The 12598-nt window shown below is 43.0% G+C and overlaps 2 protein-coding genes across 3 annotated transcripts; one reads left to right on the top strand and one right to left on the bottom strand.

Annotated features, from left to right (window-relative positions):
- Positions 1-21: 21 nt before the first annotated feature.
- Positions 22-4937, bottom strand: LOC103850577 (phenylalanine N-monooxygenase). 2 transcript variants are annotated; one of them, XM_009127346.3, is made up of 2 exons: positions 1521-4937; positions 22-954 (listed from the first exon to the last, which is right to left on the bottom strand). In XM_009127346.3, the coding sequence occupies exons 1-2, from the start codon at positions 2490-2492 to the stop codon at positions 328-330; spliced, it is 1599 nt and encodes a 532-aa protein (XP_009125594.1). In that variant the 5' UTR covers positions 2493-4937; the 3' UTR covers positions 22-327. The 2 variants fall into 2 exon arrangements, with proteins under 2 accessions (XP_009125594.1, XP_033141542.1); XM_033285651.1 differs by having other exon boundaries at positions 24-954; positions 1525-1652.
- A 6259-nt stretch (positions 4938-11196) lies between these two features.
- Positions 11197-12518, top strand: EXPA2 (expansin-A2-like). Its single transcript, NM_001301960.1, has 3 exons — positions 11197-11344; positions 11545-11857; positions 12212-12518. Exons 1-3 carry the CDS (start codon positions 11197-11199, stop codon positions 12516-12518), a joined length of 768 nt encoding a protein of 255 aa, NP_001288889.1.
- The last annotated feature ends 80 nt before the right edge of the window (positions 12519-12598 follow it).

The following is a 12598-nucleotide window of genomic DNA, read 5'->3' on the forward strand; positions in this document are numbered from 1 at the left end:
TAATATAAATAGGGAAAGATTTGTGATCATGTTGAGATATTCCTAATGCATATGTAAGTATAAAAAGACAAACATCAATTGCAAATATGTATATATATATGAAATGTGGTAACTGGTAAGTATAATTAATCCAATTATTATGATATAATCCATCTAATTATGAGCAACATATTTGTGATGAATTAACTTGTACGTGTTTGTATATGATACACTATAAAATACGCAAGTAACGAAACTAGCAACATAGTTGTCTCCTAGTTTAGCTATTGATGGTTTCCGAATTGGACAATTCTTACGATATGTGTGTACTAATGCTTGTTTTCTCAACTAGGTTGAGTATATTTGTGGAGCCAAACGAGGTGTTGCAATCGCATGCAAAGGTTTGGCCATGAAAAGGTCACTCTTGCTTTCAGAAATATCGATTTTATCCTCACCATGCACTGATGACCACGTGAACCCTTGAATCAACCGGGCCAGCAGCATGTACGTCATGGCCGACCCAATGTTTGAACCCATGCACCCTCTTCGTCCCGCGCTAAACGAAATTATATTGAGATCTGGATCGTTCAGCTCCACATTTTTGTTATTGCCCATATGTCTCTCGGGGTCGAACTTAAGCGGTTTGTCCCATACGTTAGGGTTTCTCCCGATCCCTAAACGACTGATCAGAACGTGACTTCCCTTTGGAATGAAGTAACCGTCCACTACTGCATCGGCGGTGGACATGTGAGTGAGATTGAACGGCGCCACAGGGTGTAACCGGAATGCTTCTTTCACACAAGCTTTGACGTAGTTGAGATTTGAGATGTCGGATTCAAGGACAAAACGGTCTTTCCCGACTACCCTATCGATCTCCTCCACAGCTTTTTGCATTATGTTCGGCTGGTTTATCATCTCCGCCATAGCCCACTCCGCCGCATTTGACGGATTATCCACCGTCGCCAACATTAGTTCCTTCACAATCCAACAAAGTAATTATTAACCACCAAAAGTTAAAATTCATCGACTCAATAATTTTTGGAATTATAAATACAAACTTTTGCTAATGCTAAATGGAAAATTTTAGAATCTTTTTCTATTAATTATGGAATGACTTAAATTTTAGTGTATCATTAGAAAAAAAAACACATTTCAAATAGATTTAAAAAAAAAAACTGAATACCAAATTTTGAGATTAAATAAATTCTAAAAAAGTATAAATTATCCATTCGTATAATCACTATACGACTCCTAAAATAGATATTTTTCTCAATCGTGTTTTTCTCTCCAAATATTTTATTTTTGGTTAATTCATGTTTGTTCGCAACATTCCTATATAAGCTCACTATGATTTACCGAGGTTACAGTCCCATTGGATTCAATGACGAATATATTACTACATGCTACACGCTTGTATAAACACGTCAAACGTATATATTATCATGTGGAATGAAAAGAGATTAAGGCTAATAGCCGAAACTTTAATAATTACAAATTTGAAAACTCTACTGTTTATCATATAACTATGTCTATAAATATACATACCGTACTTGTGCTTTGATCTCTTCGTCCGACAAGGCAGGATTCCCGTTGGTGTCTTTAGCCAATATAAACATGTCAAGAAAATCTTGAGGCTCTTTCATCTTCCCATCACGCCACTGCTCGAGTCTTTGATCGACAAAAGAATCGTTATACTTACTTATATTCCTCATTGCGCCGCTCACAACCTTCTCATGGCCTTCCAAGTCCAAGAATCTTAGCCACGGGACATAATCCGACAATGCAAATGCGTAAATATGGGTTACGACCGTAAACAAAGAATCAACATGTTCAATCTCTTCGAACCCTGGTCCAAATCCATCTTCACTTCCTTTACCAAAATGCCTTACACCAAACAGCATATTCCGAGCTACATTACCACTGTATTGCCGCACCACTAGCCTTAAATCAATAACCTCGAAACCGTTACCTTGGTTTTTGACACAAAGGTTGTTGATGTAACGGACGAGGTTATCAGCCTCTTCGGTTCTCTTCTCAAGCGTCCATTTGAAGCTCTTCTGGCTCGTCACGTGAGATGCCACCACTCTCCTCATCTTCTTCCACTGCTCGCCTTGTGGCTCCACCGCGATGGTTAAGTACCCGCGGCTGCAGTACTCCGTGCCCATAGTTAACGGTCTAGTGGCGAAAATAGAGTCTTGCTTCTTAAGAATCTCCCGTGCGATCCGCGGGGACGTCACGGGAATCACGTTAGTATTGGCGAGAGGGATACATGCAATATCGGTATTTAGTTCTTCCATGATGGCATGTATCCACCGGAACACCGGTCTCTTCCTCCATAGTATCTCTGGTAGGTTTCCGACTAGAGGCCAAGATTTTGGACCGGGAGGGAGGAGGAGATTTCTTGTGTGGGAAGTCATTAACACGTTTTTCTTCGGCTCTTTACGCTTCTTCATCGTTAGTGCAACGATGAGAAACCCTAGAAGAAACGCGAGCAATGATGTGGAGTCGAGCATTGTTGCCAAGAAACGGCAACGACACGATCGTGTTGTAATATGTGGAAGTGGAATGTACTTTAAATACTGGAAGAAAAGCAATCGCGGTTTGGCAACAGCTCATGCATTTGTACTAATTGTACTACATGTTAGCTATCGAATAGAGATTCACCAAATTTTCTAATAGATCTAAACCGTGAGATCATTTTAACCAGCCAAATCAAAAAAAATATTAGATCAACTGATGTTGAACCTGTCCCTAGAAGACACTCTTCCAGCAAGTGGGAATCACTAAACCACTACCACCACTTAATAATGTTTTTTTTTCTTGGGGAGGCATTTATTATATATTCGCCTAAACACTGGAGAAATTTGATTGCTATATGAAATTTGAAAGGACTCTTCCTCCAATTAGTTGAATTTTCAAATCAAGGAGTACCAGTAGTTAAGATTTTAATATTAAAAAATCATATTTGTGTGTTTAAAAAAAATCATATTTGATATTTGATTGATATATGAAATTTAGCAATATATATATATATATATATATATATATATATATATCCGTTGCAGAAACTAACTGATAAAGTTTTGACTAAATTAGGAACTAGATATACCCAATGATGTTACCTACCACCAGTCCCTCACTTACTATAAAGATGTTTCATATTTAAATTGAAAGTAAAGTAATTATTTCTCAAGGATACACACCAACCTGATTATAAATCTCTACATCCTCAACTTAAAAAGAAAAGTAAGCCTAGACTCTTTGCATTGTTTTTAATTATATCTGACCACTTCAGTTAGATTTTCTTGTCCACTTCTAAAGAATCTACCCTTCTTTGTTTTTTTTTTTTTATCAAAACCCTTCTTTGTTTTTAACAGTGGGAACAGAGATGGTAATTTGTAGGCTTTTTCCAGTCTAAGTATTTCAAGACATTAATTCCATCACCACTTACCATTTCTCAGCCAAAGATAGCTTCTGCGAGGTATATGTCCACAACGTATACTATTTTGTATTCATCTTCAAAGAACAAGTGAACAGAGAATCTCTGCTTATGGTTATTTAAGTAGACGTGTTTAGTGTCATTTGTAGAAAAATACATTTCATCGCAAATGTTAACGTTTATAAAACAATCGATCCCTAAATAATTTGGTTTGTTTATTTATGGAAGATTGGTTTTGAGACGGAAGGTAAAGAAGAGGAGAAACTGAAGGTAGAGAATGCAAATGTTGTGGGGATGATGCAGAAATGGCATTTGTCTGGAAGTCGAGGTGTTGCACCTTCCACCATTGTCTCCCTCGCCGATCCTCTTTTTTTTTTTTTTTGATAAAGTCCCTCGCCGATTCTCTGTCCGCAATTTTAACCTAAAATCTCTTGTATAAGCGTTAATGTGTGTATGTCTGTGTGTTTTATGCTTATTACGCCGTTGTTAAGCAACACATCGTGTTTGCATGTATACAATTATTAGTGGAATTAAAATACATGTCGTCATAATTGTTACAATCATGATAGAAAGTCTGTTACCGGAAACAACGGGAGACGATCTCATGTTTTAATTTGTATCTCTGTGTTCGGTTTCATATGCCGACTACGTCTGCTTTTGATTATCTCATCACATGTCTTTTTCTCCTTGCTATTTATATCTAACAAGAACTTATGAGATATACATCAACAATCGAAAAAATTAATCAGATATACATCAACAAACGAAAAATTAATGAGTATTATACATTAACAAAGAAAAAGAACTTATGAGTATATATATATATACATATGATTAGCTTACTAATTTATAGATTAAATTAAAGCAAAACTATAAGACTGATACGATAAGTCATGAATCATATGATTGATTAAAGTGACAAAACACAACTGTGAGTTGAATGTAAAGAAACAACGAAACTCTTGCCGAAACCATGTATTTATAACAAAATGTCGTGGGCTATAGAAGGAACATCACATATATGTTATAATTAACCAAAACATGATATATTGTTTTTTTTTGTAACTTAACATCATATATTGTTAAACCAATAATAATACGATTCATAGTCTTTTTTTTTTGAACAACAGTTGAATTATATAAGATAAAGGGTTCAGTACAAGATAGAACAATCACATAACAGAGCATTCTTCGCCAACGAATCAGCTCGAGAGTTACATAATCTTGAGACATGCGAAAAGAAGATGAAATCAAAAGGTGCAGATAGGAACTCGATGTCCTTGAGAACTCCATAGAGCTCCATAGGAAATGTATTCGAGTTGATAGCTCGGATGAGCTCTAAGGAGTCGGATTTTATCCAGACGTTTGGTGAAGAGAGGTGTGAAGCCGCCAGGAGCAATCCCTTGATCGCCAAAGCTTCCGCCATGAGTGGTGATGACACAGAAAGAGAGCGGGCTTGACCCGTATGAACCTGGTCATTTCTTGAATCAGAAAGAACCCAAGCAAGACCCGCCATTTTCGTCACCTGTATCCAGGAGGCGTCGGAGTTGCAGGTAAGCAGTGGTCGGGGGAGCATCGGAGGCATGTCCAAGCCTGCTGTTGTTGAAGTCTTTGGGGCGTTTGCTAGTTGAGCTGAGGACCACTCACGAGCAGAGGAGATGGCGACAGTCATCACCTTATGTGCGGGGATAGCTCTGTTCTCAAAAGTAAGGAGGTTTCTTGCCTTCCAGATACCCCACAGAACCCATGAAACGATGTCGGTAGTCAGTCCTGTTGGCGGTAAGCAAATGAGTGAACTGGCACTGATAAGCGCTTGGTATGGCGAGTTGATGTCGAGCCAGTCCACAGGAGCTGTTAATGGAGCAAGTCTCCAGACTTGTTGTGCGAAAGGACAGGTGAAGAAAAGGTGGAGAGCCGTTTCCAAGGCATTGCAGTGTGGACAGGTAGCTTGTAGAGCTAAACCTCTTCGCTGTAAGTTGGCCCCCAGGGCCAGAGCTCCCCTGCATAGCTTCCAAACAAAGAGTTTCAGCTTTTCCGAAGTGGACATGGACCAGATATGGCGTTTCCAGTTGAATTCATCCGGGACTGTGGGGTCTAACGCCAGCCGTTCCGTTGCTTCCATGGCTGCATAATATCCCGTCTTGACACTGTAAACACCAGTGCGAGTCTTCTGCCAACAGAAAGCATCCTCCGCATCGTAAGTGCTTGGTTTGATCTGATAGATATAGTGTGCTACCTCTGGGAGAATAAGCTCCACTCTTGCTGGTATCCATTCGCGGCTTCCCCTGGTAAGCAGGTCTGCTACTACTAGGTCTCTGTCCTGATCCCGTGTCGGTCCATAGGGTCTTAAATCCTCTGTGGTAGATATCCAAGACTCTCCCCAAATGCTCGTAGAGTTCCCGTTCCCTATAGCTTTCCCTAGATGTCTCAGAATCAGATCACGTCCTTCTAGAACCCCCCTCCACCCGTGGGATGGTGATGAAGGGCAGTGGACTGTCAAAAAACCAGCGCCATGACAATATTTACCAAGCAAAATACGGCTCAACAGACACTCAGGTCTTGTAAGAATCCGCCACGCCAGTTTCGCGAGCATTGCTACATTGAAAGCCTGTATATCCCGTAAGCCCAAGCCTCCACTTTGCTTCGATTGAGCCATGGAATCCCAAGAGATCCAGCACAGCTTCTTTGTGGTCGGATCAGTATCCCACCAGAAGCGTGTTAGGGCCGACTGAATTCTCGCACACAAACCAGCTGGAAGAAGAAAACATGACATAGCATGATTGGGCATAGATGAAAGCACCGACTTCAGCATTGTTAATTTACCGGCCCCTGATAGAAGTCTGGTGGACCAGGATGCCGCCTTACAAGTAATACGATCGACAATGGAAGAAAAAAGATCACTCTTTTTGCGGGTAAAGAGCTCCGGCAGACCCAAATACTTTCCCACACCTCCCTCCTTTGCTATACCAAGGATGTTTTTAACCCTGAGGCGGGTTCCCTGTGGTGTTCTAGCGGAAAAGGAGACAGAAGATTTGGAAGTATTGATCTGTTGACCTGAAGCAAGCTCATAGTCCTTCAGAATCGCATTAAGAGTATGACAACTTCGTATATCGGCTCGAACAAAGAACATTGTGTCATCGGCGAAGAGGAGATGGTTAATCCTAGGGCACTGCCGGGCCACTTTTATACCAGATAGATCTCCGCTGTTCTGCGCGGCAGAGCATAAGCCGGATAGAACCTCCGCGCAAAGAATGAACAGATATGAAGATAGAGGGTCGCCCTGTCTTATCCCTCGCTGGGGTTGGACGTTTCCTAGCACTGAATCATTAACGAGAAAGGAGTATGTGACTGTAGTCACACACTGCATAACCCATTGAGTCCATACCGCATCAAAACCCAGCTGATCGAACACCTGACGTATGAATTCCCACTCTAATCTATCATAGGCCTTACTCATATCGGTTTTAACCGCCATATGACAACGCTTCTTTGCGTCGGAGGTCTTCAGGTAGTGAAGAACTTCATGAGTGATCAGCACGTTATCCGAAATTGCTCGTCCCGGTAGAAAAGCCGACTGGCTGTCTGAGATAATGTCTCCCATAACCGATCTGAGACGAAGCGAGAACAACTTGGAGATCACCTTGTAATAGACGTTGCAGAGCGCGATAGGCCGGAAGTCAGACACCGCTTTTGCCTCTCGTGTTTTTGGAATAAGGCGTATATGTGTTGAGTTGATGGAGTCCGGCATACGTCCTGTCGTGAAGAAAGTCTGGACTTCTTTAACAATAGCATCTCCCACCGTCGGCCAGTTCGCTTGGAAGAAACAGGCTGAAAACCCATCGGGTCCCGGGGCCTTATCGGGGTGAATAGAGAAGAGAGCGTTCCTAATTTCCATGGCTGAGGGCAAGGCAGTAAGTCTTCTGTTTGTAGCTTCGGAGATCTTAGGAGATAAAGCACGTGAAACCACTTCCGTTGCACTAGCATTCTGAGATGTGAAGATGAGGTCAAAATAACTGGCTATCTCCTCAGCAAACTGGTGTTCTTCATACATGGCGATACCTTCGGCATTTTCCAGAACCGTGAGCCTGTTCCTAGCTTTGCGTCCTTTGGAGACAGCGTGAAAAAACCCTGTGTTCTTATCGCCCAAAGCCAACCACAGGAGCCTGCTCCTCTGTCGCCAGAACGCTTCCTCCGCTTGATATGCAGCTAGGAGTTGGTTATTCAGGGACCTAATCGAATCTTCCGACGTATCAGGCGAGGACATAGCTGAGTCCAGAAGACCTTGCAGAGATTCAATCGTTTTTCGGCTATTGAGGTGGTGTTCTCTACTCCACCGAGCAATGGCTCGTCTAACTGCGGAGATGCGTTGAGAAACCGAGAGTGGAGCTCCAGTATTCCATACTGCATTAATAAGATCTCTGACTTCCACATTATCCTTTAGACGCCTATCAAAGCGGAACAGATTTCCCTTCTTCCCCCGTTTCGAATCAAAAACCGAGTATACTGGACGGTGATCGGATCCCTCAAATCGAAGGTAGTGACAGTGACCTTGCGGGAACGCATCGAACCATGCACTGTTGATTAGGGTCCTGTCTAGGCGGCAGTGAACTAGATGATCCCCTCTTTTACCCCTCCAAGACAGGAAGTTCCCGGTGTGCCTAAGGTCGAAGAGGTCGTTTTCCGCCAGGAAGTTCCGGAAAGCAGCAAAGGAACTTTCGGGTCGCAATCTGCCACCTGATTTCTCATTACTATCCAGTATCTCATTGAAATCTCCCGTTAACATCCACGGACCATTTCTCCCTTGCCCCAACAGTGAGATTTGATCCCAAACCTGTTGCCGTTTGGAGACTTCCGGCTCTCCATAGGTAAAGGTTGCGTTGAAGCTAGTTCCCTTATAAGTAATAGACGTATCAATGAAATTATGCGATGATGAGAGTACGGATATGGAGACTTCATTCATCCATAACAGCGCTAAGCCTCCCCCTCCCGGGCTATGTGGTGAAACTAAAAAGTGGTGATCGAAAGGGATTTCCTCAAGATCCCTAAGGACCTTTTCATCTGAATTTTTAGTTTCCATGAGGAACAGAATGTGTGGAGATATGCTCTTTTGCATATCCTTTATTCGCTGGACTGTTTCGGGGTTCCCCAACCCGCAACAGTTTCAGCTTACCGAGGCTAAGGAAGCTTTGGATATGGGGAATGAAAATCCCCCTGCTGCTCATCCTGTAGTTCTGATCGAATCCTCCTTTGCCCTGCAGCTATATCCGGAGAGGAAGCATTTGGTGGGTGCAGATTAGGCGAGGGGGTTATTTGCGTTGAGCGCCTCTGTCTAGGTGCGTTGGAGCGCCTGATAGAGGACCTAGGCGTTCGTCGTGAAGGCCCCACCGTGGTATCTCTACCATTGCCCGTACCAGAAAGTCTCTGGGTTCTGGAAAGATTATTTTTCCTTGAAACCGAGCCATTCAGATGGCGTGATAATGTCGTTCTTCTTTTAGGAGCTGGAGGACGGCCTTCGTCTCTCGGCAGTGCCGGCAGAGTCGCTTGGACCTGTAATGACTCCTCATTTGCCGGTGAGAGAAGTCTTAACACCCCGTGCCTAGTCATATTTTCTTCTCCCACAGCTTGGGAAGAGGATGCCCCTGCCGTCTCCTTTGCTTGTGCTATAATCCTAGCGGCAGTCTCCTCCATTAAGCCATTAGCTTCGCCATCTAGGACCCGTTGTCGACGAGCTGCACTTTCAGTAGGATCAGGGCAGTTAACATACTGGTAGGTAACCTCCCGGAGATCATCCATGACTTCATCAGTAGTTGGGATGCGAGGGAGTGGTGGTGGAGGGGGAAAGTCAGTAAGGTTTAGGTTGCGCTCCACCGGAGGCCTGGGTTGCAGAAGCGCTACGTCTGTATCTTTTGATGTGGCGCTTGGAGCTCTTGGAGCTCTTGGGTGGCGGACTACTGGTTCCATCCTTCGCTTATACAGTTGTGAGTTATCCGCCCGGCTAGCACGCCTATGTTCTCTGTGTCTAGTGTATGGAGGAGACAAATGCCGCTGTTGTTCTCTGTGATGTTCTCCCTTTTCGGAGTAGAGTGCTCCCTGACGTGGCGTAATTTTGTTTCTCAGTGGTTGCACCAGCGGAGCTTTGGTGGACACCCTATCCCCAAAAGGTCTTCCATGACGATCCCGTCTCCTGTAGAAAGGTTCAGCCTCATGAGCGACATTCCTTGTATCTTCCGCCTTAGATGGGTGAGAGGGCCGGGTTGTGCGCTTTGAGCTGCAGCCGAGTTAGCAAATGCTAGTCGCTGTAAACTAGCAGATTCGTCTAGCGTTGCTGCTGGTAGAGAAGCAGGGGCATGAGGGCAGTCTGTACGCAGGTGGGTTAGGCGATAGCAAAAGGTGCAGTGGTTCTCCAACCCCTCATACTCGAGAGAAACTAAACTCTCCTCACCCGATGCATATTCTACAATTGCTTCGATCGTGATGGGTTGTAAGCCATCCAAGAGGATTCTCATACGTGCAGAGGTCTTGGATATTTCATAGTCTTCCAAAGTACCAAGCTCATGTCCCATCTTGTATATCATCTTCTGGTGCCAGTAGTGGAGCGGGAGACCCTTTAAGCTGATCCAGAATGGGAGATGGGAGGGGAAGGATCGGGAGATAGTTGGCTCCCACCTCTGCAGAATAACCATCCAGTGGCAGAAATGGTAGGGACGATTTGCGAGTACCATCCGAAGATCCTCCTCACTTTCAAAACGAAACTGAAAACAATCATGACTTAGGTCTGAGCCGGAAACCTCCTTATCAAGGTTCCATTTCTTGGGTAGGTCTGAAATCAGAGTCCAGATTTTTTGATCTTGGGGGTTAGTGACACGCCCTATCAGCGTGAGAGAGTTGTCTTGAATCAGTGCTGATGTATCAAGATCCGGTGCTCTAATCCTCATGCGGCCTCCCTGCGATAACTCAGGGGCAGGCCCCTTTGCCTTTTCGTCCTTGGTGTATCGTCGAGACATACCGTAGCAGTGGTAACTTTTAGAGAAAGTAATTGAAAAACGTTCGGGGGGGTCTCAGGGAGACTGTAGCGACCGTCGCGACCGTCTAGGAGAGTACCGTCGATCCTAGCGGTGGTAAGGTCAGAGCGGGAGGGAGCTACGCCTCCTCTTCATGAACGTGCGGTGGTTTTCCGCCCACCGGCGAAAACACCAGGCTAAAAACCGCCGGGTAAAGCAGTGGGTTGGTCTGAGGAAATTCTAAAAGAAGGATAAAAGGACGAGGTAGGTGGTGTGTCAGAAAGAAGAAGAAGGTCAACTTTACAAAAGGGTGAAACAAAACGGTCGGATTACGAGGGAACGAGACTATGGACCGAAGAGCAAAGACTTAGCTTGATTTTCGTGCCTGGGAGAGAAAATAGTGTGTTAATGGGAGTAGAATATTTTTATACGATTCATAGTCATGTGACGTTTTCACGTGGCATAAAGTAGGAGTCCATGCGCGCAGTATATCCGTTGGGATCGTTAAGCGCCAAACAGAATTGCATGTGAAACTTTTGCATAATGCAAATAACTTGCAAACGGAAATCCTGGAAAATAAGACTGATATAACTACGTCAGCTTCTTCGATTTTACGTTTGTGAAAATATGTATTTTTTTTCTTCTAGTAATCTATAACGGATCATAAGAGAAGTGATAAGCAGTAAGCACTAGTGATCTCCCTATATAAGTGAAGTCTTGAAAGAATTGAAAACTTCACTCAGCTTATTTTTCAACTTTTCAGCCCCCAACAAAATCATGAATCTTATAGAATATGCCCATTTTTTAATTATTTCACTATTCACCTTCAACTTTTGCTTCCAGCGGATAAACTCCGACGACAACGGAGGCTGGGAGAGAGGCCATGCCACTTTCTACGGTGGAGCTGATGCATCCGGAACAATGGGTACTTAAAACATATGTATTTCTTATTTGCACACACATCATCTCCAAATAAATTAAATTACATTTTTTTGAATAAAAAAATCATCCATCTCCAAATAAATTAAATTACATTTTTTGAATAAAAAAATCATCTCCAAATAATCATATAGATACTTTACATTCAACTCTAGCTTAACCGTTAAAAATGTTGACGTTTTGTAGGAGGTGCGTGTGGGTACGGTAACTTGTACAACCAAGGCTACGGACTACAAACCGCGGCGCTGAGCACGGCTTTGTTCCAAAGCGGCCAGACGTGTGGGGCTTGTTTTGAGCTACGTTGTGAGGATGATGATCAGTGGTGCCTCCCTGGTTCCATCATCGTCTCTGCTACAAACTTCTGTCCTCCAAACTTTGCCTTAGCCAACGATAATGGTGGTTGGTGCAATCCTCCCCTCCAGCACTTTGACTTGGCCCAGCCCGCCTTCCTTCAGATCGCTCAGTACCGAGCTGGGATCGTTCCTGTCGCATTCAGAAGGTAAAGAAAAACACTTGTAGCTAATTGTAGGGGTTGATCATCCGGTTTATATGCTTTGGTTTTATATTTTCCCCGGTTTTATAGAAACTAAAAACCCAATAAGAAATTATTTGTTATTTATTATTTTAAACTAAAATTCTATACAATAATATAACAAATAGTCTATATTTTGCAATTAAATATCATTAATATTTATGGAAAAATAGCTTTATTTTTATCAAATATAATTAATAAATATATTCAGCGAGTATAGCTTATCAGCCTTGTTAATTTGGTTTTGTTAGGTTACTACAATCCAGTTTATATGACGTGAAAAACACCTTACTATTTTTGTCATATGTTGATGATATATAGGGTTCAATGTGAGAAACCTGGAGGGATAAGGTTCACGATAAACGGGAATTCATACTTCGACCTCGTGCTGATCACAAACGTGGGTGGTGCTGGAGAAGTTAAGGCCGTAGCTTTGAAAGGCTCAAAGACTAATCAATGGCAATCCATGTCCAGAAACTGGGGACAGAACTGGCAAAGCAACACTTACCTCAGAGGTCAAAGTCTCTCTTTTCAAGTCACTGCGAGCGATGGTCGGAGTGTTGTGAGCTATGATGTTGTCCCTGAGGATTGGCAATTCGGTCAAACTTTTGAAGGAGCACAATTCTAGATTATGTATCAAGAGAAAATATATATAAATAAGAAGAGTCAATGATTGTGCTTAAGACAAAGACTCAGCTTCTTATACGT

The sequence above is a fragment of the Brassica rapa genome, chromosome A02 (assembly GCF_000309985.2).
Source record: "Brassica rapa cultivar Chiifu-401-42 chromosome A02, CAAS_Brap_v3.01, whole genome shotgun sequence".
NCBI classification, from domain to species: Eukaryota; Viridiplantae; Streptophyta; class Magnoliopsida; order Brassicales; family Brassicaceae; genus Brassica; species Brassica rapa.

Bases quoted from the DNA above. Each gene is read 5' to 3' on its own strand.
- LOC103850577 (XM_009127346.3), bottom strand. From the start codon at position 2,492: ATGCTCGACTCCACATCATTGCTCGCGTTTCTTCTAGGGTTTCTCATC. The intron at 955-1,520 runs GTATATTTATAG...TGGATTGTGAAG, and splicing joins TCAAAGCACAAGTACGGTAT to GAACTAATGTTGGCGACGGT.
- EXPA2 (NM_001301960.1), top strand. From the start codon at position 11,197: ATGAATCTTATAGAATATGCCCATTTTTTAATTATTTCACTATTCACC. The intron at 11,345-11,544 runs GTACTTAAAACA...GACGTTTTGTAG, and splicing joins TGATGCATCCGGAACAATGG to GAGGTGCGTGTGGGTACGGT. The intron at 11,858-12,211 runs GTAAAGAAAAAC...GATGATATATAG, and splicing joins GTTCCTGTCGCATTCAGAAG to GGTTCAATGTGAGAAACCTG.